At 34.8% G+C, this 21,309-nt stretch overlaps 1 protein-coding gene across 1 annotated transcript in view; it reads left to right on the forward strand.

Annotated features, from left to right (window-relative positions):
* Positions 1–230: 230 nt before the first annotated feature.
* LOC133328874 (sodium-coupled monocarboxylate transporter 1-like) overlaps positions 231–21,309 on the forward strand; it is a gene marked incomplete at its 5' end in the record, with an annotated part of 44,990 nt that continues 23,911 nt past the window's right edge. Inside the window, one exon of the mRNA XM_061537384.1 lies at positions 231–410. Coding sequence (XP_061393368.1) covers positions 231–410 — 180 coding nt within the window. The remainder of the gene's footprint in view (positions 411–21,309) is intronic.

Here is a 21,309-nt window from a genome sequence, read left to right on the forward strand (position 1 = left end):
AATGATTTTTTCGATGAGTTACAAACGGATATACAAAATTAATATACCCTCCATACTATGATGGAGGGTATAAAAATCCGTCAGTAGTTTTTTTCTTTAAAAAATATTTCTAAAAATTCCACATCAAATGGAGTAAAAAAATGTACACCAATATATAAATATATAGTTCTAAATGTAATATTTTTCCTTGTTTTTTTTTTATTTTACTTGATTTTTTATTCAATTTTATTTGGTTATTTGTTCTTTTCAGTTTCGTTTCGGGCATATCCCTATTGGGTACATCCACCGAAATCTATGTCTATGGTACACAATATGCCTTCATTCTTATTACACTGGCATTGTCGGGTGTCATATCATGGTATGTCTTCTTGCCAGTATTTTGTAATCTTCAATTGACATCCACCTATGAGGTAAGTCCAAATAAAACCTTTTAACGCAAATATCAGTAATTTGTTAACTAACAACCGAATTGGCTACTAAACTAATTGGCATTGTCGTAATTAACACCTCTCCCCTTTCTTATTTTTGTTATTAATAATTGCACGCATGCTCAGTTGCTTTGAATGTTTTTTTACTTATTTTAATTTTTATTTTTTTTTTATATTTTTGTTTATATAATATATTTTTGTTTATATAATATTATTTACAATCTGTTTATATGTATTTTTTTTCAATGGCTTATTATTGCAATGCTATAAATATGCTTCTTTTTTTAAGATAAATGTTTGATTATATTTCAAAATTATTAACACACTTAGGGTTAAGGAAAATTGTACGGCCCTATGGAGGTCCTTACAATTAAAAACAAAATTGGAATACTTTGATTTACTAAGCTTCTAATAATAATATCAAAATATTTCTAGACTTATGATTTTCTTTAAATGTGGAAATTCGTATAAGTTTTTATACCAGTCAAAATTTGATGGGAGTCTTTATTTGTGGGGAGTTTTATAGACGATCTGAAGAGAATCTTTAGAGACGAGCTGAAGGGAGTCTTTATAGATGACCTGAAGAGAGCCTTTTTATAGACGAGCTGGGAGTCCTTAGGACAAACCGAGGACCGGGTTGTTTTATATATTTGAGAATCAACTGGCGTTTAGAGATAAGTTGAATCTTGGGCTCAAATAGTTTCTATAGTCAAGCTTAGGGGCAGTAACGATTTATAAATAAAAATTTTTTATTTGCGAGGGAAGGCCAGAGAGACTTTATGGACTGAAAATAACCTGATTTATTGACAAGTTATAGCATCTAGTCATTATAAAAATTCCACATATTAAATGTTCCAGGCATATTGTCTCAATAATTAAAATTGACCCAATTTTTTGAAATGAATCATTAATTAAATTGAATTTTAATAAAGTGGCATGTAATATTCTATGTGTTCATTGCCCTATTAAAACCCCCGTCTGTTATCAGCTTCCGTCCCAGCACGAGTATTCAATTATGAAAAATCTTGACTATGAACTCTTAGGCAAATCAATTTTCTTATCTGCAGCTGTCATTAATACTACTCGTATTAAATATTCATTAATGATCGTGCTGTTAATGATCATTACCATTATCATTTTGAATGAGGAGTTCAAATAAGAAAATTTATTTTATTAATAAGTCAACGGGGTGACTAATTTTTATGAGATGATCTTTTACACTTTCCGATAAAATGGAGGTAATGGTCTGGGGGTGGAAAATCACTATTGGGAATGAAAGATATTATTGCTGCCGAACCTATTATATTTGAAGATATAGCTTCATACGATTTTAGGTGGGGTCCTCAATTACGAGAAATCAACATTTTAAAGTTTTAATGGTCTATTCTCAATTTTAACCGTTTATTGTCACTGAACCCCTATACGTATGTATTTCAATAAATTCAGTATACATTACTTATTATATAGAACTGTTGGTTTCGTCCGAAAAAAGAACTGGGTTTCTAATTTTCTGAACCGGATCTGAAACGCATTTGGTCCAAAAAACATGGGGTCTAAAAACAATAGAATATACCTCATAAGCCTACATAAGCCATAAGAATAGAAAAATGTTTAAAAAGTTTCGAAATTTGTATATCCTTCACAATGTGAAAAAATTACACCCCCATATTTTCGGTTAACTGGACATTTTAGCCAGATTTTACCAACGAAAGTTCCAGGGTTTTGGAAGGTGATAAACATAATTTTATATAGGTCCATAGTCCCATTTAATAAAAGGTTAAGCCTAATTTTTAATTTTTTGAAGGATATATCCACATTTTCCCAGCAACGTGGCTGGAAAAATACGGCTCATTCCTTGTTTTTGGAGAAACGTTTAAATTCCGGTCCATGTTCTGACATAATCCATTATATATAGGTTCTGCTCATTTTCGGTATTGACATTCAGGGTTATTGGAGGAAGCAAAACATATCTATAATATAGGTCCATATTTTCACATTTATAGGTATTTATGTGGTCTGAAATACATTTTACTATCGTAATGTAGAATTTTGTGTCCCTGGTGTGTGAAAAACAGCTTCATTGTAAATTTTAAATAAAGGTTCAGGTTTTGGGATAGCTCCCATTACAGCTTCCGATACCTTATGATGATAGAAGAAAATCCCTAGCAAGGTTTTGAATTATTAATTAAGGTCACTCCGTACCAGGTTTTTTTTTTTGGGAGACTATAACTATGTAAAAAAAAAAAACATTTTATCCAAACGAAGTTTTAACAATAGTTGTATATTTACACCCTTTATCACACTGTGGTACAGGGTATTATGCCTTTGTGCATATGTTTGTAACAGGCAAAAGGAAACGAGATAGACCCATGGTACCTCTTGAGAATATGCATAGAATCACTCTCTGAGTCGATTTATGCATGTCCATCCGTCCGTCTATCTGTGCGCCCACTTTAAATTGTAAACAAAGTGCAGGTCGCATTTATTATTGGTGAAAATCGGTTCAAATTTAGATATAGCTACCATATATATATTTTCGTCCTATTTTTAGTAAATGGTGCTCCAAAGGGTCAAATTTAGACCACACAATTTTGCACAAAGTACTGAAGTTAAGGTAGCATAACGTGTGCCAAGTATAATTGAACTCGGTTCAGGTTTAGATATAGCTTCCATATATATTTTCATCAGATTTTTAGCAAATGGTTTAAACAAGTTTAAAGAGTCAAATTTAGGCCGATTGGCACGAACTGAAGTTAGGATAGTCAAAAGTATTCCAAGTTCTATTGGAATCGGTTCACATTTACATATAGCTCCCGTAAATATATTACCAATTTAAATTTTACCAAAGTTTGTACACTGTAGTACCAATTCCAAAACTTCCTATATATCCCAATCCTACACTCCCACAGTTATCCTAAGACCAAGTTTTAAGATTTTAACTTTCGGTTGACCCACAATTCAAATTGTTCCAAATATAGTACACAGAAGTACGAATTTCCAAAATTTCCTACGTAACCCAAACTAACACCCCCACAGTGATCCTAAATCTCAGTTTCAGGATTCAAACTCGATCAGTTCACCCACAATTCAAATTGTCCAAAATTAATACACAGTAGTACAAATTTCCAAAACTTCCTACTTAACCCAAACCAACACCCCCACAGTGATCCTATATCTAAGTTTCAGGATTCAAACTCTATCAGTTCACCCACAAATCAAATTGTACCAAATGTACACTTAGTACAAATGTCTAAAACTTCCTACATACCCCAACCCTACACCCCCACAGTGATCCCCAAAACCAAAAACCCCACAGTGATCCTAAATCCAAATTTCAGGATTCCAGCTCTATCGCTTCACCCACAATTTAAATTGTACAAAATTTACACTTAGTACACATTTTTAAAACTTCCTACATACCCCAACTCTACACCCCCACAGTGATCCCAAATCCAAGTTTCAAGATTTTAACTTTATCGGTTCATTCACAATTCAAATTGTACCAAATTTAGTACACATTAGTAAAATTTTTTAAAACTTTTACATATCTCAATCTTTAACCTTAACAGTGATCCTGACTCACAATTTCATGATTCTAGCTCTATTGGTTCACCTAGAATTCAAATTCAGTGATCCCAAATCCAAGTTTCAGGATTTCAACTTTATCGGTTCATTCACAATTCAAATTGTACCAAATTTAGTACACATTAGTAAAATTTTTTAAAACTTTTACATATCTCAATCTTAAACCTTAACAGTGATCCTGACTCACAATTTCATGATTCTAGCTCTATTGGTTCAACTAAAATTCAAATTGTACCAGATTTAGTACCATTTAGTACCCATATGTATTAATTTGTTAAACTGTAAACGCACCCCAATCCCACACCCCTACAGTGATCCTAACTCCAAATTTTATTGTTCCCGCTCTATCGGTGTACCCAAATCCAAACTGTACCGATTATTGTACGATTTAGTACTTTTCGTACACATAAGTAGAAAATTTCCAGAACTACGTACATATCCTAATCCTACACTCTGAGGGTAATGTTACTTTCAATTTTCAGGATTCCAGCTCGATTTGTACCTCCAAATCAAATTTGTACCTTCAAATCAAATTTGTACCAAATATAGTACCATATAGTACTTTTTTGTACACATGAGTACACGCTTTACAAACTCTTCTCATATCGACCCTACTTCTCAACCTTAATTTGAATTCCAAATTTCAAGTTTTTAGCTCAATCCTTTCACACGGTACGAAATTGTACCAAATTGAGTAACTTTTGAGTACTTTTCGGATACTTATAGTTCGAATTTCCAAAAAAGATTCCAAGATTCTAGCTTCAGCCATTTCGACTGGGCGTTGATGAATCGTTAAATCAGTCAGTCACTTTACTCTTTTATTAGCATAGATTATAGGGTCGGAAGTGATTATTTCGTTGAGTTATAAACGAAAAAAATAACTTATAAACTAAATATACCCCCCATACTGTGGAGGAGGGTATAAAAAGGTACAAATGTATCCGGTTATTGATCGTAGGGTTAAGTCGGTTCACATATAGACACAGATCATATATTTAATTTAGCCCAGTTTCTCTTGAATATAGACAAAGCGGTAAAGGGTATCATTTAGTCGATCCCGTCCATCTTTACCACTTTCCTTAATGGTTTTCGATTAGGTTGGTTGAAATTCCGCCTAACACCGGGGCAACAAATGCTTGGTAATAATTTCTGCCAACATTATATGTGCAATGTATCCGCCCTCAAAGGATATGGACGTTGCTCTTCTAGTTCATTAAATTTTTATTTGTGTTTTCCCATGGTGGAGGTAATAACCAGTAAGGAAAGTAGTAAAGTTGGACGGGGCCGACTATATGATACCCTTCACCACTTTGGGTATATTCAACAGATGAATCCTAACAGATGTCGCATTTTTAAAGGACCAGCTAAATGAAATTGGATCCATAAACATGTCATTCTGCAACCTATACTAATTTCTTTCATTTGGTCAGAAGCTATATCTAAATCTGAACCGATTTCAGGACATTTAACACACATCATTCTAGACCTAATTCATTACGCTGTGCCATATTTCGTGCAAACCGAAAGACGCTGGTAGTACCATTTACATAAATCGGACGAAAATATATGTGGGAGCTATATCTAAATCTGAACCAATTCTCACCAAATTCAGCACACATCATTCTGCACTTTATACAGAACGCTCTACCAAATTTCGTGCAAATCGAATGATATATACGGACTTTGGTGCACCATTTACGTAAAATCAGACGAAACTATATATGGGAGCTATATCTAAATCTGAACCGATTTTCACGAAACTTAGCACACATCATTCTATATTTAATTGAATACGATATGCTAAATTTCGTGCGAATCAAAAGATATATAGGGACTTTGGTGGACCATTTACATTAAATCGGACGAAAATATATATGGGACCTATATCTAAATCTGAACCGATTTTCATGAAACTCAGCACACTTCATTCTAGGCCTAATTCATTGCGCTGTGCCAAATTTCGAGCAAATCGAAAGATATATAGGGACTTTGGTGCACCATTTACATAAAATCGGACGAAACTATATATGGGAGCTATATCTAAATCTGAACCGATTTTCACGAAACTTAGCACACATCACTCTATATTTAATTGAATACGATATGCTAAATTTCGTGCGAATCAAAAGATATATAGGGACTTTGGTGGACCATTTACATTAAATCGGACGAAAATATATATGGGAGCTATATCTAAATCTGAACCGATTTTCAGGAAACTTAACACACATCATTCTATACTTCATTCATTACGTTGTGCCAAATTTCGTGCAAATCGAAAGTTATGTAGGGACTTTGGTGCACCATTTACATAAAATCGGACGAAACTATATATGGGAGCTATATCTAAATCTGAACCGATATTCATGAAACGCAGCACACTTCATTCTGGGCCTAATTCATTGCGCTGTGCCAAATTTCGAGCAAATCGAAAGATATATAGGGACCTTGGTGAACCATTTACCTTAAATCGGACGAAAATATATATGGGAGCTATATCTAAATCTGAACCGATTTTCATGAAACTCAGCACACATCATTCTAGACCTAAATGATTAGGCTGTACCAAATTTCGTGCAAATCGAAAGATATTTAGGGGCCGTTTACATTAAATCGGTTAAATATATATATGGGAGCTGTATCTAAATCTGAGCCGATTTTTCCCAATTTCAATAGGGTTCGTCCTTGGGCCGAATAAGTGACCTATGCCAAATTTCATCCAATTCGGATCATAAATGCGACCTGTACTTTGTTTACAATTTAACATGGACAGACAGACGGACAGACGGACGGACGGACGGACATGCATAAATCGACTTAGAAAGTGATTCTATGCATATTCTCAAAAGGAACCATGTGTCTATCTCGATTATTTTTGCCTGTTACAAACATATGCACGAAGTCATAATACCCTGTACCACAGTGTGGTGAAGGGTATAAAAACAGTCGATTAATCGAAAGTCGACTTACTTATCCCTAGTTCGGATTTGGTGAAAATATTTGGCATTTTCCTTCAGCTAAATTTGCCGGCTCCCAAGCATTGATTATTACTTCATTTATTAAAAAAAAATCCAGAAAATTGACTTAGCTTTTCTGTTTCTTTAATATTTTCTTTCTTATGGTGGAGGTTATCAAAAGTTCGGTACGAACGACCCGAACATTTTTACATTGTTTAATTTAATTTTATTTGACTTTTAAAACAACTCTTTTTTCCTTCTTTTAATAAGTTAATTTTAACATTAATTTATGACTCTGGTAAATAATACTGTTTTTAAAAAAATTCTTTTAAAACATATAATTCGTTTACATATGTACATATAAACAAACATACAAATAAAAAAGTTTCTTCAATGTGCTTAAAATACAAATACATTTTTGGAAGCGTTTCTAACAAAGGCTGAAAATTCTATTTCTTTGCTATCATTTCTAAGCAAACAATTCTTATTTTTATGTTCTCCTTCCTCTTGTTATTTGTGTTGCTTATCATCGTTATTTTATTGTTATTGTTGTTCTTAACCAAAATAAAAATAAAAAAACCAAGTGCATTCAACTATAGAGTACAAAAACAACAATAACCTTTTTAACCTAAAAAAAATTCGGAAAATCTTTGAAAAGACATCTAAAAATATCTCTAGTGCGTTTGTTGTTATTGTTTTTGTCCTTTAAAAAAAATGTGAAAATCCAAAAAAGTGAATAACAACTATTTTCCAGTATTTTGAAATGCGTTTCGGCAAAGGAATTCGCTTGTTCGGTTCCATACTCTTCTCACTGGGCACGGTAAGTAATGTTAACAACTAGTCAATGGAAGTTCATTTGGAAATTGAAAAATTGTCTTTGTTCTCTTTTTTCTGCTGTATTTTTTCTATTTCGTCCTTTGAATCGGAAAATCTACCCAACAAAAAAACCCCTCTACTATTCTTGAATGAACAATGAATGTACTCATTCGATGGACGGCAATACCCTATCAACTAACTGGAATTATGTCCCGTCGTATTGTGTATTCTCGGGGTTTATTGTTTACCCTACAACAAAAAACGGATATGTCCTGCAAAATGCTGCTGAACTTGTGATGAAACTCACCGATGCTATGGCCGATGTTAACGTCTTATTTCCTGTTCGGTAACAACAATATCATTGAACCACAACTACAATTACAATCAAACAACCAAACGGACTATGGTGATGTTGTGTATTCACAACACATACGCGCTATTACCACACATACACACCATGAAAAATGTGTGTATTTTCTATGATGTTTGGCTGGCTGTTGGTATCACTGGTTGCATCACTGCCTTCCTAATTCCACTAATACTTACATCCGTTTAGATAACTTGGTTACCTATTGTGATTTATGTCCCAGCATTGGCGTTCAATCAAGGTATTTTCTTTTTTTTTTTGATGAGACCACTTGTTGTGTTTTCGATGGGAGGATAGAATGTTATTTCTGTGCGTCTGTGTGTGTGCTGTTGTTGTATTAAAGTTGAAATTGAAATGAAAATGCAGAGAGTCTGGACACTATTCTAACAGAGAGCGAGGCAGAAATAATTGACATCGATACCCTTCACCAATTCACAAGCATCAATTCAATACGCTATACCAAATTTCGTGAAAATCGAAAGACTTTGGTGCATCATTTACATGAAATCGGATGAAACTATATATGGGAGCTATATCTAAATCTGGACCGATTTTCTCGAAACTTGGCAGAAATCACTGTAGGCTCAATTTTGTACGTTATGCCAAATTTCGAGCAAATCGAAAGATGAAATCGGAAGAAACTATATATGGGAGCTATATCTACATTTGAACCGATTTTCACGAAACTTGGCAGATGTAATTCAAGCTGAATTCAGTACGGACGGACGGGCATGCATAAATCGACTTAGAAAGTGATTCTATGCATATTCTCAAAAGGAACTATGGGTCTATTTCGTTTCCTTTTGCCTGTTACAAACATTTGCACAAAGACATAATAGCGTGTGGTGAAGGGTATAAAAATCCGACAGCCTTAGTTTAGTCATTCCATTCCTAAACGGTACATCATCTCAGTATCAAATATACGGGGTCGGGGCCGACCATATGATATCCTACACAACTATCACCGAACTGTAACTTTCTGTAGATCTATATTCCGTGCCTGGGCGATACTATGCGATATTTGCACCCTCTTAATCGATTGCAGTGCCAGAATCATGTTTTCCCGGAATAAACGTTTACACCATACGATTAAAATTGGGTATTTTACACACAAAAGTATGGGTTCAATTGACCCTAAATATTAGGTTGATTAAAATGAAATACATTATTTTTTCGGCAGATTTCTGTACTGATAGATTTCTTGTAAAGTATGGATCAAATAATTTCAGATTTATGCTCGTTGGAAGGGTGACATTTGCTTTTTTTTGTTTGGTGCATTCAGTTGTGAGTTACAGGGTATTAAAAATGAAAGTGAACAAAGAGAAAATTCGATACATTTTACCGTTTTTCTTTGACACAGGCGAAAATGCAAGCCAAGCGGCCAAAATTGTGAATGGTGCTTATAGTTCCGATACTGTACAGGCATTTATGTGCAATTTGGGTTTCGTATATTCCGTTCAGGAATTTTTGATATTAAAGATGCACCTCGCACAGATAGGACGGTCGTTGAAAATGTCGATAAAATCGGAGAAATTATCGAAGTTGACACATCCGAGTACATACGACAATATAATTGGTATCAATTTAAGGGACTATGTCTTTCAGGGTAAATATATACGCTATAGAATACAACTGTTGCCATTTTTTTCACACAAAATTCAGGGTCCATTTGACCCGCTAAATATTGTCCGATCTTTATCGATAGGCATGCTTATTTTTTGGCCCGATGTAAAAATTCGCAATGTTTGGGCCATAATGGCGGCCTCTGGAGCGACCAGAATATCAGACAAAAATCCTACTTGAAAAATTTCGTGAAGATTGGTCGATAACTGTAGCCTGTATCGTGTTTACAAATTATAGTGGACAGACAGACGGAGGGACACACATGTCTAGATCGACACAGCTAGTCGAGATATGATGATCGGTATAATTAAATGTGGGTATAGGATCAATATTTCGCGGCAGGCATAAGAAATCCCCGCCTTATAGAATATAATAGAATAAAAATAATTTTTAAAAATCCACGTCTTATGGATCGGACTTTAAAATATTTATACCCTTCATCACACTATGGTACAGGGTATTATGTCTTTGTGCATATCTTTGTAACAGGCAAAAGGATATAGACACATGGTTCCTTTTGAGAATATGCATAGAATCATTTCGTCCTATTTTATCTAAATGGTGCACCAAAGTCTCCATTTATATCTTTCAATTTGCTCGAAATTTGGCATAGCGAACTGAACTGAACATAGAATGATGTTTTCTAAGTTTAGTAATCAGATTTAGATATAGCTCCATATACAGTGGTGGCCACAGAATTAAAACATTTACTGTGGTAAACATTTTTTGGTCAGCCCTCGATTCGTTTGAAGTATTTTTGAAATTTTTTTAATTCAGAACACTTCGATATACTGCACTCAAGAGATTTAGTGTGAAAATGGAAAATTATTTCATGCAATTTTTCCATAAATAACGGTTTTTATGAAAATACATCGACTTTGAAGTGGCCATATAATTAAAACATTGTGTGATTTTTTACTAGACTGCATTTTTTGAAAATATTTTTTAAAAAAGCTCTTTAATTTAGTTAAATTATGTAAACTAAGCACCGATAAAATCATTTACTGATAAAAATTTTTGAAAAAATCTGTAAAATCTATCAAAAATGCCAAAAATGTGTTCAGTACACCTTACATTCAGAAAATAACCCTTATTATAGAAAATAAAGGTCCGAATGCACCAGAAATTTATAGAATTAGTAGAAAACAATAAATAATTCTCAAAATAAATAAATATTTGAAATAAAAACTCAAAAAATTGGAATTAACCTAAAAGAACGATTAAATTTCGATAGCCTTTATTGAAGAAGGCCGGAATATTTTTGCAGTATGTGAGGAAATATCGATTGATATTGGCATTTATTATATGAAATCGATTGTTCGAGTAGTACACAATATATTTGATCAAAAAATATACCAGTCACAACAGAAAGAACAGAGATCAACACCTAGGTTGACGAGTAAAAGTTTCTGCCACACAGCAGCATTTTTGATGCTCAACTCAAGACTTTAAATATTTGTCAAATTGTAAAATTTGTCTTTCATTTAGGCTAAAATAGATTAAATGGGCATTATTCTATTCAAAAAATATTATTTTGGAAAAATATTGTCATGTTCAATAGATTTTAAGGGTCAAGAGTTAACCATCAAACATGATGCTGTGTACCAGAAACGTTTTCTCGTCAACATAGGTGTTGATCTCTGTTCGTTCTGTTGTGACTGATAATTTTTTTGATGAAATATATTCTGTACTACTCGAACAACCGATTTGATATAATAAATGCCAATATCAATCGATATTTCCTCACATACTGCAAAAATATTCCGGCCTTCTTCAATAAAGGCTATCGAAATTTAATCGTTCTTTTAGGTTAATTCCAATTTTTTGAGTTTTTATTTCAAATATTTATTTATTTTGAGAATTATTTATTGTTTTCTACTAATTCTAGCAATTTCTGGTGCATTCGGACCTTTATTTTCTATAATAAGGGTTATTTTCTGAATGTAAGGTGTACTGAACACATTTTTGGCATTTTTGATAGATTTTACAGATTTTTTCGAAAAATTTTATCAGTAAATGATTTTAACGGTGCTTAGTTTACATAATTTAACTAAATTATAGAGCTTTTTTAAAAAAATATTTTCAAAAAATGCAGTCAAGTAAAAAATCACACAATGTTTTAATTATATGGCCACTTCAAAGTCGATGTATTTTCATAAAAACCGTTATTTATGGAAAAATTGCATGAAATAATTTTCCATTTTCACACTAAATCTCTTGAGTGCAGTATATCGAAGTGTTCTGAATTAAAAAATTTTCAAAAATACTTCAAACGAATCGAGGGCTGACCAAAAAATGTTTACCACAGTAAATGTTTTAATTCTGTGGCCACCACTGTATATTTTCGTCAGATTTAATAGGAATTGTGCACCAAAGTCCCTATATATCTTTCGATTTGCACGAAATTTGACATAGCGAACTGAATTTGGTCTAGACTGATGAGTGCTAAGTTTAGTGAAAATCGATTCAGATTTAGATATAGCTCCAATTTACATATTTTCGTCCGATTTTATTTAAATGGTTCACCAAAGTCTCTATATATCCTTCGATTTGCATGAAATTTGGCATAGCGAACTGAATTGGGTCTGTAATGATGTGTGGAAAGTTTCGTGGAAATCGATTCAGATTTAGATATAGCTCCCATATATATTTTCGTCCGATTTAATAGAAATGGTGCACCAAAGTTCCTATATATCTATCGATTGGCACGCAATTTGGCACAGTGTACTGAACTGAGCAAGAATAGCACTACAGGTGTGGTGCAATACTATATAGATCGACTTCGAAGACACATTGGTAGATTGCAGTTTTTTTTTCGGGTTCATACGAATCGATACCCAATTCGTTGTCTCAGTCGATTTTACTTATGTCTAGGGTAGCGTAACAATCGTATTTTTTTCAAAATTTATTTGCTTAATTCGACATGAGAATTTTTTAATGAGCAATTGTCAAATTGTGCGGGTTCCAATGAGAATAATATTTTTTTGGTGTCGTAAGGCGTTCGTAATTTGACATACCGGATTATCAGGGTTTACTATAAAAATGTTTCATAAAAAGTTCCCTCCAAATTTTAAGTAGTTTGTCTCTGTTCCTGCCTCAGTTGTTAACTCGATTAGCTATAATTTGGTATTTCCAGTTTTTGGAGAGGTTACATGTTTTTACATAGCTCCATTATTCGATTGATCCTGACCTACGGAATTGTGTCCAGACTCTGATGGCTTATTTTTTTATCAGTCTATTCCTTTCTTGGCGTTGATTACTGATTCGCAATTTTCTATTTTATTCATAGTGACTGGGGTCAATATCCACATCATTACACCTGTGGTGTGCATGGTCTGCATATTCTATACATGTGTGGTAAGTTTTGGAAATGGTATATCAAAAGGTCCAGGGTAAAAGAGGATTCAAGAGAGGAAGAGATATAAAACAGATGCTAATTTTTTATTGAAATCGATATGCAACATTACTTCGAACCTCATAGATCAGGTAATAAATTGTAAATACCTAGTTAGAAGTTCGATCTTCCAAAGTTTGAGTTTTTGAGAAAGTTCAGATTAAATTCCATTATTCTCTCTCTCATTCTATCTTCTTACGTATTTTGACCCTGGAACGTTAGCTGCCTATTGAAACCCATTCGGTGTGTGTTTTAATATTTTAAACATTTACAGGGTGGTCTAAAAGCCGTCGTCTGGACCGATGTCATACAAACGGTTATAATGGTGGGTGCCATTATATTTGTTATTGTCAAGGGTACCATTGATGTGGGAGGTCTTGGGGTTGTGTTTGAACGAAATATGGCCACTGGCAGAATAGAAATACCAGAGTAAGTCTGGAAATGAAAAATTCCTTCCAACTTCCGAACCCTGTAAAAAATCCCTAACTTTAAATTTTCCAGATTAACCTGGGATCCCACAACCCGTATATCGATGTTATCGATTTTGGTTGGCACCACTCTTTGGTATACCCAAGTGAATTGTGGTAATCAGGTAATTGTTCAGCGTTACCTTTCCGTACCCTCACTGAAGGAAGCCAAGGTGGCCTGTATCTATTTTACCCTGGGTATTATAATCATCAATGTTCTGACCATGTATAATGGTCTCTTGATTTTTGCCAATTATCATGATTGTGATCCGTTGAGTACCAAATTGGCTAAGGCCAAAGATCAAATGGTCCCGCTGATGGTTATGGAAACATTGAAAACTTTACCCGGCATGGCGGGGCTATTTGTGGCTGGTGTATTTAGTGCAGCGCTCAGTTCGCTATCGACGGGTTTGAATTCTTTGGCTGCTGTCTTTTTGGAGGATTATATTAAGCCATTCAAAAAGACCGCTCTCAGTGAGGGTCAGACGGCATGGATAATGCGTTTGACGGTTGTTCTATTCGGTGTCCTAAGTGTGGCCTTGGTATTGGTAATCCAGTTTTTGGGTCATGCTGTTATCCAGCTGTCGACAACATTGGCATCCGTCACTGGTGGTCCTTTGTTGAGTTTGTTTTTAATGGGTCTCCTTATGCCGTGGATTAATTCAAAGGTGAGGATGGCCACACACCATAACTAATTTTAGAAGAGGTTCAGTAAATTGTTTTATTTGTTTTCATTTTCCTCCCTCAGAGCGCCATTAGTGGTTGTATTGTGGCCTTTGTTACCATGACCTGGATATGTGTTAAATGCCAAATAGCCTTGGCCACCGGAGAATTGGTGTATCCCGAAAAACCATTTTCTACGGAGGGATGTACATATGACTTTGAACCCCGAATGACACCGGCCAACGCCACCTTTGTTGAAACTAGGCAAGTCGAAGTTTTGTATGAAAATTAGTTTTTATTTTCAATCTAACGGAAATTTGTTTTCCTTTCTTTTTGCAGTTCGAAAACATTCGCCCAATATATCTATCAAATGTCCTTCTTCTTCTATGCTGCCGTTGGCTGTTTCATTTCCATTATCGTAGCCCAGTTGTCGTCGTACGCATTCGGCCGCAACGACCCATCAACAATGAATCGCAACCTATTCCCTCCATTTGTACGTAAATTTATTAAAACGAAAGAATATCAGAGTGTCTTCGATAAGGACGAGGATGAGACACTGGTCATGGTGTACGATATGCCATTAAAGAGCGACTTAGAAAAGTCCTTAAAGGACGATGTGGTTCTATAAGAACGCTATAGTGTTTACATATTTATTGTTGTATATATATAAATATATTATTATTTTTGTATATATTGTTGTTGTTATTGTAATGAAATATTGTAAAAAAAAATAAAATGTAATTGTAGTAAAAAGTAATTACTTGTATTTTTATACCCTCCACCATAGTATGGAGGGTATATTAGTTTTGTTTTTCCGTTTGTAACGCATCGAAATAATCATTTCCGACCCTATAAAGTATATATATTCTTGATCAGCGTAAAATTCTATGACGATCTAAGCATGTCCGTCTGTCCGTCTGTCTGTTGTAATCACTCTAGCGTCTAAACGAATTGAGATAGAGCCCCAAAATTTTGCATAGAGTCGTCTTTTGTCTGCAGGCAGGTCAAGTTCGATGATGGGCTATATCGGTCCACGTTTAGGCATAGCTCCCATATAAGGGTACCTCCCATTTTTCGGTATTTTGAAGTTCTTAAGCGTGTTTTTCAACCGAATTCGCTGAAATTTGGTACATTGGGTTCTTATTGGGTACTAAATGCCTCCACAAAAAAATATTAGTGTAGGTCCACTTTTTCTGGTAGCCCCCATATAACGGTACCTCCTAATTTTCGGTATTTTGAGGTTCTTCAGCGCGTTTTTCAACCGAATTCGCTGAAATTTGGTACATTGGGTTCTTATTGGGTACCAAATGTCCCTACTAAAAATTATATATATATATAGGTCCACTTTTTCTGGTAGCCCCCATATAAGGGTACCTCCCCATATTCAGTTTTTGGGGGGTTCTGACCGTATTTTTTCACCGAATTGGCTGAAATTCGGTACTTTGAGTTCTTATTGCATAGCAAATCTTTGTACTAAAAATTATAAAAATAGATCAATTTTTTCGGGTAGCCCCCATATAAGGGTACCCCCCAATATTCGGTATTTTAGGGATCTTGAGCGCGGTTTTCAACCGAATTCGCTGAAATTTGGTACATGGGGTTCTTATTGGGTACCAAATTTCCCTTCTACAAATTATAAATATAGGTCCACTTTTTCTGGTAGCCCCCATATAAGGGTACCTCCCAATTTCCAGTTTTTGGGGGGTTTTGACCGGATTTTTTCACCTAATTGACTGTAAATTAGTAATTTGAGTTCTTATTGGGTAGCAAATCTCTTCACAAAAAATTATAAATATAGGTCAATTTTTTCGGGTAGGCCCCATATAAGGGTACCCCCAATTTTCGATATTTTGAGGTTCTTGAGCGCGTTTTCCAACCGAATTCGCTGAAATTTGGTAATTTGTAGTCGTATATGGTAACAAATCTCCCCACCAAAAATTATTAATATTCACAGCTTTTTAGGGGTAGTCCCCATATAACCCCCTTTTTTTACATTACAATAGTTTACTGATTTGTTCCGTGTGTTGCGGTTGGTTAGTCGTTGCGGGGAATAGTCAATTTTTACCCTACAAAGACTATTTAGCCATCTGTTGTAAGCATTCCGCCTTCTAAAGATATTGTGATAAAAAAAGAAACTCAAACATGATGATAATGAACTATATCGGCAGACATTTAGGCATATCCTCAATATCGTGATACCTCCTGAAGGAAAGAATTGAGATAAACAATTAAAATATTTGGTTCAAAATTGGCATATACCGGTCATTAATTAGGCATAGCCCTCATATGATGATATCCCCAAATATTCACTATTTCCTACACTATGTAATCAATATTGGTCCCTCTTTAGGCATAGCCTCATATAACTTTGTAATCTAAATTACAGTAGTTTGAGGATTTCATACTCTACAATGCGTTATAAATATCAGTCCACTTTTTGGATCATACAGATTTTAGGAAAAATTCCCATTAAAATTGCCGAAGTTTGTATTTAATGTACATAATTGTTTACATAAATCGGTATTATCGGTATGTGCCCACTTTTTGGTATGTTCCCTATATTTTCATTGCATGTATCTGTCAGTATAACTATGGTGGAGGGTATCCAAAGTTCGGCCCGGCCGCACTTAATGCTTTTTCACTTGTTTAAACTTATAATTAAAAAAACAATTTATATAACGGTACCCCCAATATTCGGTATTTTTGGGTTTTTGAGCGCGTTTTTCAGTCGAATTCGCTGTAATTTGGTATTTTATAATCTATATGGGAACAAATCTCCCTCCCATAAATCATAATATTCGCCCCTTTTTAGGGGTAATTCAGTTTTTATACCCTTCACCACAATGTGGTACAGGGTATTATGTCTTTGTGCATATGTTTGTAACAGGCAAAGAAAACGAGATAAACCTCCTTTTGAGATTATGCATAGAATCACTTTCTGGGTCGAATTATGGATGTTCGTCTGTCCGTCTATTGATATTAAATTGTAAACAAAGTACAGGTCGCATTTATCATCCTATTTGGATGAAATTTGGCACAGCCCATTTATTTGGCCCATGGACGAGCTTTTTTATTTCACCTATACATGGTGAAATAAAAAAGCTGCAACCAACTTCAGACTGCGATCTTTTCTAAGCCACTCTTCCGAAAGCTGTTAACATTATATTCTTTACAAGCGTACAAAAGCATTTTGGTAAGAATTTTCCAGAAAAAAGTTATTAGTGATGGAACAGAAAGAAAATAGACTGAAAATAGCTAAAGAACATGGCCGAAAGTGGTGAACTGCCGAATTTGGTTTTCTTCGATGAGAAAACATTCGTTGTCCAGCAGTTTGTAAACAAACAAAATGATCGTGTTTACTTGCCAAAGAGGTCAGCTGAAAATGTGTACCTTCGGTTGGCCACCAAAACTCAAGCGCCGGCCATGGTGATGGGCCACCATAACAGCCGATGGTAGCTCTTCGCTCGTATTAATCGAATATCATCAGAGTGAATGCTGAATATTATCGCGAAAATATTCTGGAGGGTGTATTAAATCCTTGGGCACGCAAACATTTTGGCCGCAGACCTTGGACATTCCAACAGGACCATCCTGAGTGCGATGGTGGACACGCCACCCAAGAATGGTTATGAGGTTCCTCGCTTCATTTCCATCGTACAATGGCCACCAACATCTCCTGATACCAATTCGTTGGACTATTGTGTCGGGAGTATTTTGGAAAGCAAGGTTGACACTCAAAAATGCCAAAGTGTCGATCACCTCAAGCAAGCGCTTTGCCGGGAATGGGCCAAAATACCGCAGAGCAACAATAGGGCAGCGTGTGATGGTTTCATTGGCCGTTTGAAGGCCACAATTCGGGCCAAAGATGACCAATTCGAACAAATCTAAACTATTCTAAAATTCCGACATTTTTGCTTTTATTCAATAAAATTTAAAAACAAGTGAAAAAGCGTTAAGTTCGGCCGGGCCGAACTTTGGATACCCTTCAGTATAGAAATACTAAACAATTTTTGAAATGAAAATATAGGGAACATACATATAACTACAATTCTACCAATCGATTGTTGTAAACCAAATAGAAATTTCAGCAATTGCAATTGTGGTTTTACCTAAAATCTCAAAACCCCAAAATGTTGACACAGTAGGGTGAACCATGGGTATAAAATCCTGAAAATACTCCAATATAGAGGGCCAATTTATTAAAGTCATACTAAAGCGGGACCAATATTGACAACATTGTGTAGGAATTAGCAACTACTTGGTGCTTTCATTATGTAAGAGGTTATGCCTAATTAATACCGCGGATGCTTTATATAGGACCTGGGCCTAAATGCGGGTCGATATAGTTCATTCTCAAACCTCACGTTCTAGTTTTTATGTGGACATCCTCCAATAGAAAATGATTGCAACATATGGCTAAATCGACTCAATCGTTTTAGAAATCCATACTATGCAGAGTATGAACAGAAAATTTCGCCTACAGAATATCCCCCATTCTATGGTGGAATACAGCTATATGGGGATAACCTCAACACACGGAACAAATTAGCAAACTATTTTCATATAAAAAAGGGGGTTATATGGGGACTACCCCTAAAATGGGGTGAATATTAATAATTTTTGGTAGGGAGATTTGTTACCATATACGACTACAAAATACCAAATTACAGCAAATTCGGTAGAAAAACGCGCTTAAGAACCCCAAAATACCGAAAATTGGGGGGTACCCTTATATGGGGGCTATCGGAAAAAATGGACCTATATTTATAATTTATGGTGGGGAGATTTGTTATCCAATAAGAACTCAAAGTACCAAATGTCCGCGCATTCTGTGGAAAAACGCACACAAGAACTTCGAAATATCGAAATTTTGGGAGTACCCTTATATGGGGGCTATCAGAAAAAGTGGACCGATGTTTATAATTTTTAGTTTAGATATTTGGCACCAAATAAGAACCCAATGTACCAAATTTCAGCGAATTCGGTTGAAAAACGCGCTCAAGATCCCCAAAATATCGAAAATTGGGGGTACCCTTATATATGAGTTATCCGAAAAAATGACGTACGTGAAGTTTCGTGTAAATCGGTTCAGATTTAGATAGGCTCCTTATATATATATCTTTCGATTTGCACGAAATTTGGAATAGCTGATGTGTGCTAAGTTTCGTGAAAATCGGTTCAGATTTAGATATAGCTCCCATATATATTTTCATTCGATTTTATGTAAATGTTGCACCAAAGACCCAAAGATAAGACGATTGACTCAAAATTTTACACCATGTACTAAAATTAGTATAACCTAACGTGTGGAATGTTTCATCGAAATTGGATTTAGATATAGCTGCAATTTTTTTAAGTTAAATCTGCACCAAAGTCCCAAATTAGACCACAAAATTTCGGGTTTGGATATATATATATATATATATATAAATGGTGCACCAAACGTTTGCGTTTGTGGCCGACTTCATTTTAATTGGGCTCCAAATAATTAACGGGTTTCCGATTGATATTTGCTTTGAATTGATTTACATAATTTGGTCCCATTAAAACAAAAAACTCTATATCTGACCAAATAGAAATGTAGGATAGGTTGCAGAATGCCATGTTTATGGATTGATCTAGATAAAGATCACATATTTTAGTTCATCCAATTTCATGCTAATTGTCTTTAAAAAATGGGACGTCTGTTAGGATGCATCTGTTGATGGTTTTTCAGATCCGCTTACTGGTTTTTAAATGATTTTTATACCCTTCACCACACTGTGGTACAGGGTACTATGTCTTTGTGTATATGTTTGTAACATGCAAAAGGAATCGAGATAGACCCATGGTTCCTTTTGAGAATATGCATAGAATCACTTTTTAAGTCGATTTACGCATGTCCGTCTGCCCGTCCGTCTATCCATGTTAAATTGTAAACAAAGTACAGGTCGCATTTATTATTCAAATTGGATGAAATTTGGCACAGCTCATTCATTTGGCCCAAGGACGAACCCTATTGAAATTGGGAAAAATAGGTCCAGATTGAGATATAGCTCCCATATATATTTTCGTCCGATTTAAGGTAAATGGTGCACCAAAGTCCCTAAATAACTTTCGATTTGCACGAAATTTTGCACAGCGTACTGAATTAGGCCAAGAATGATGTGTGCAAAGTTTCATGAAAATCGGTTCAGATTTAAGGTAAATGGTGCACCAAAGTTCTTAAATATCTTTCGATTTGCACGAAATGTGGCACAACGTATTGAATTGACCCTAGAGTGATGTTTGCCATGTTTCGTGAAAATCGGTCCAGATTTAGATATAGCTCCCATATATATTTTCGTCCGATTTAATGTAAATGGTGCACCATAGTCCACATATATCTTTCGATTTGCACGAAATTTGGCATAACGTACTGAATTGAGCCCACAATGATGTCTGCCAAGTTTCGTGATAATCGGTCTAGATTCAGATATAGCTCCCATATATAGTTTCATCCGATTTTATGTAAATGGTGCACCAACGTCCCTATATATTCTTCGATTTTCACGAAATTTGGCATAGCGTACTGAATTTATGAGTTTTGTTTTTATGCCTTGAATATAACTTCCATATATATTGTCGCCCGATTTTAAGTAAATTGGACATCAAACTCCTCACAACGTAAAAAATTTAACATAGAATTACGTATTTGCGTTTTCTAGAAGTACAGACATAGCCCAACGGATGACCTATTGATTTTTGTTTGAAGTCTATTCACAGTTAGATAAATATCACATTCTTTATTTCATCCAATTTCAATCCTGTTTACTATACCCATAGTGGTGAAGGGTATCATATAGTCGGCTCCGTCCGACTTTACTACTTTCCTTACTGTTTTTTTTTTTTAAATCTGTATGGGTCAGAAATATTTTTTACTTATGAATATTACACTGAAAATCCTACGAAAAATTATGAAAACCAATTTTGGATTTTCTATACTAAATCCATATGACAATTGGTCTATTTAAATCTACGTTGTTAAATT

Source organism: Musca vetustissima, unplaced genomic scaffold, assembly GCF_032173495.1.
Source record: "Musca vetustissima isolate MV318-11 ecotype Yass unplaced genomic scaffold, APGP_CSIRO_Mvet_v1 utg48367, whole genome shotgun sequence".
NCBI lineage: Eukaryota > Metazoa > Arthropoda > Insecta > Diptera > Muscidae > Musca > Musca vetustissima.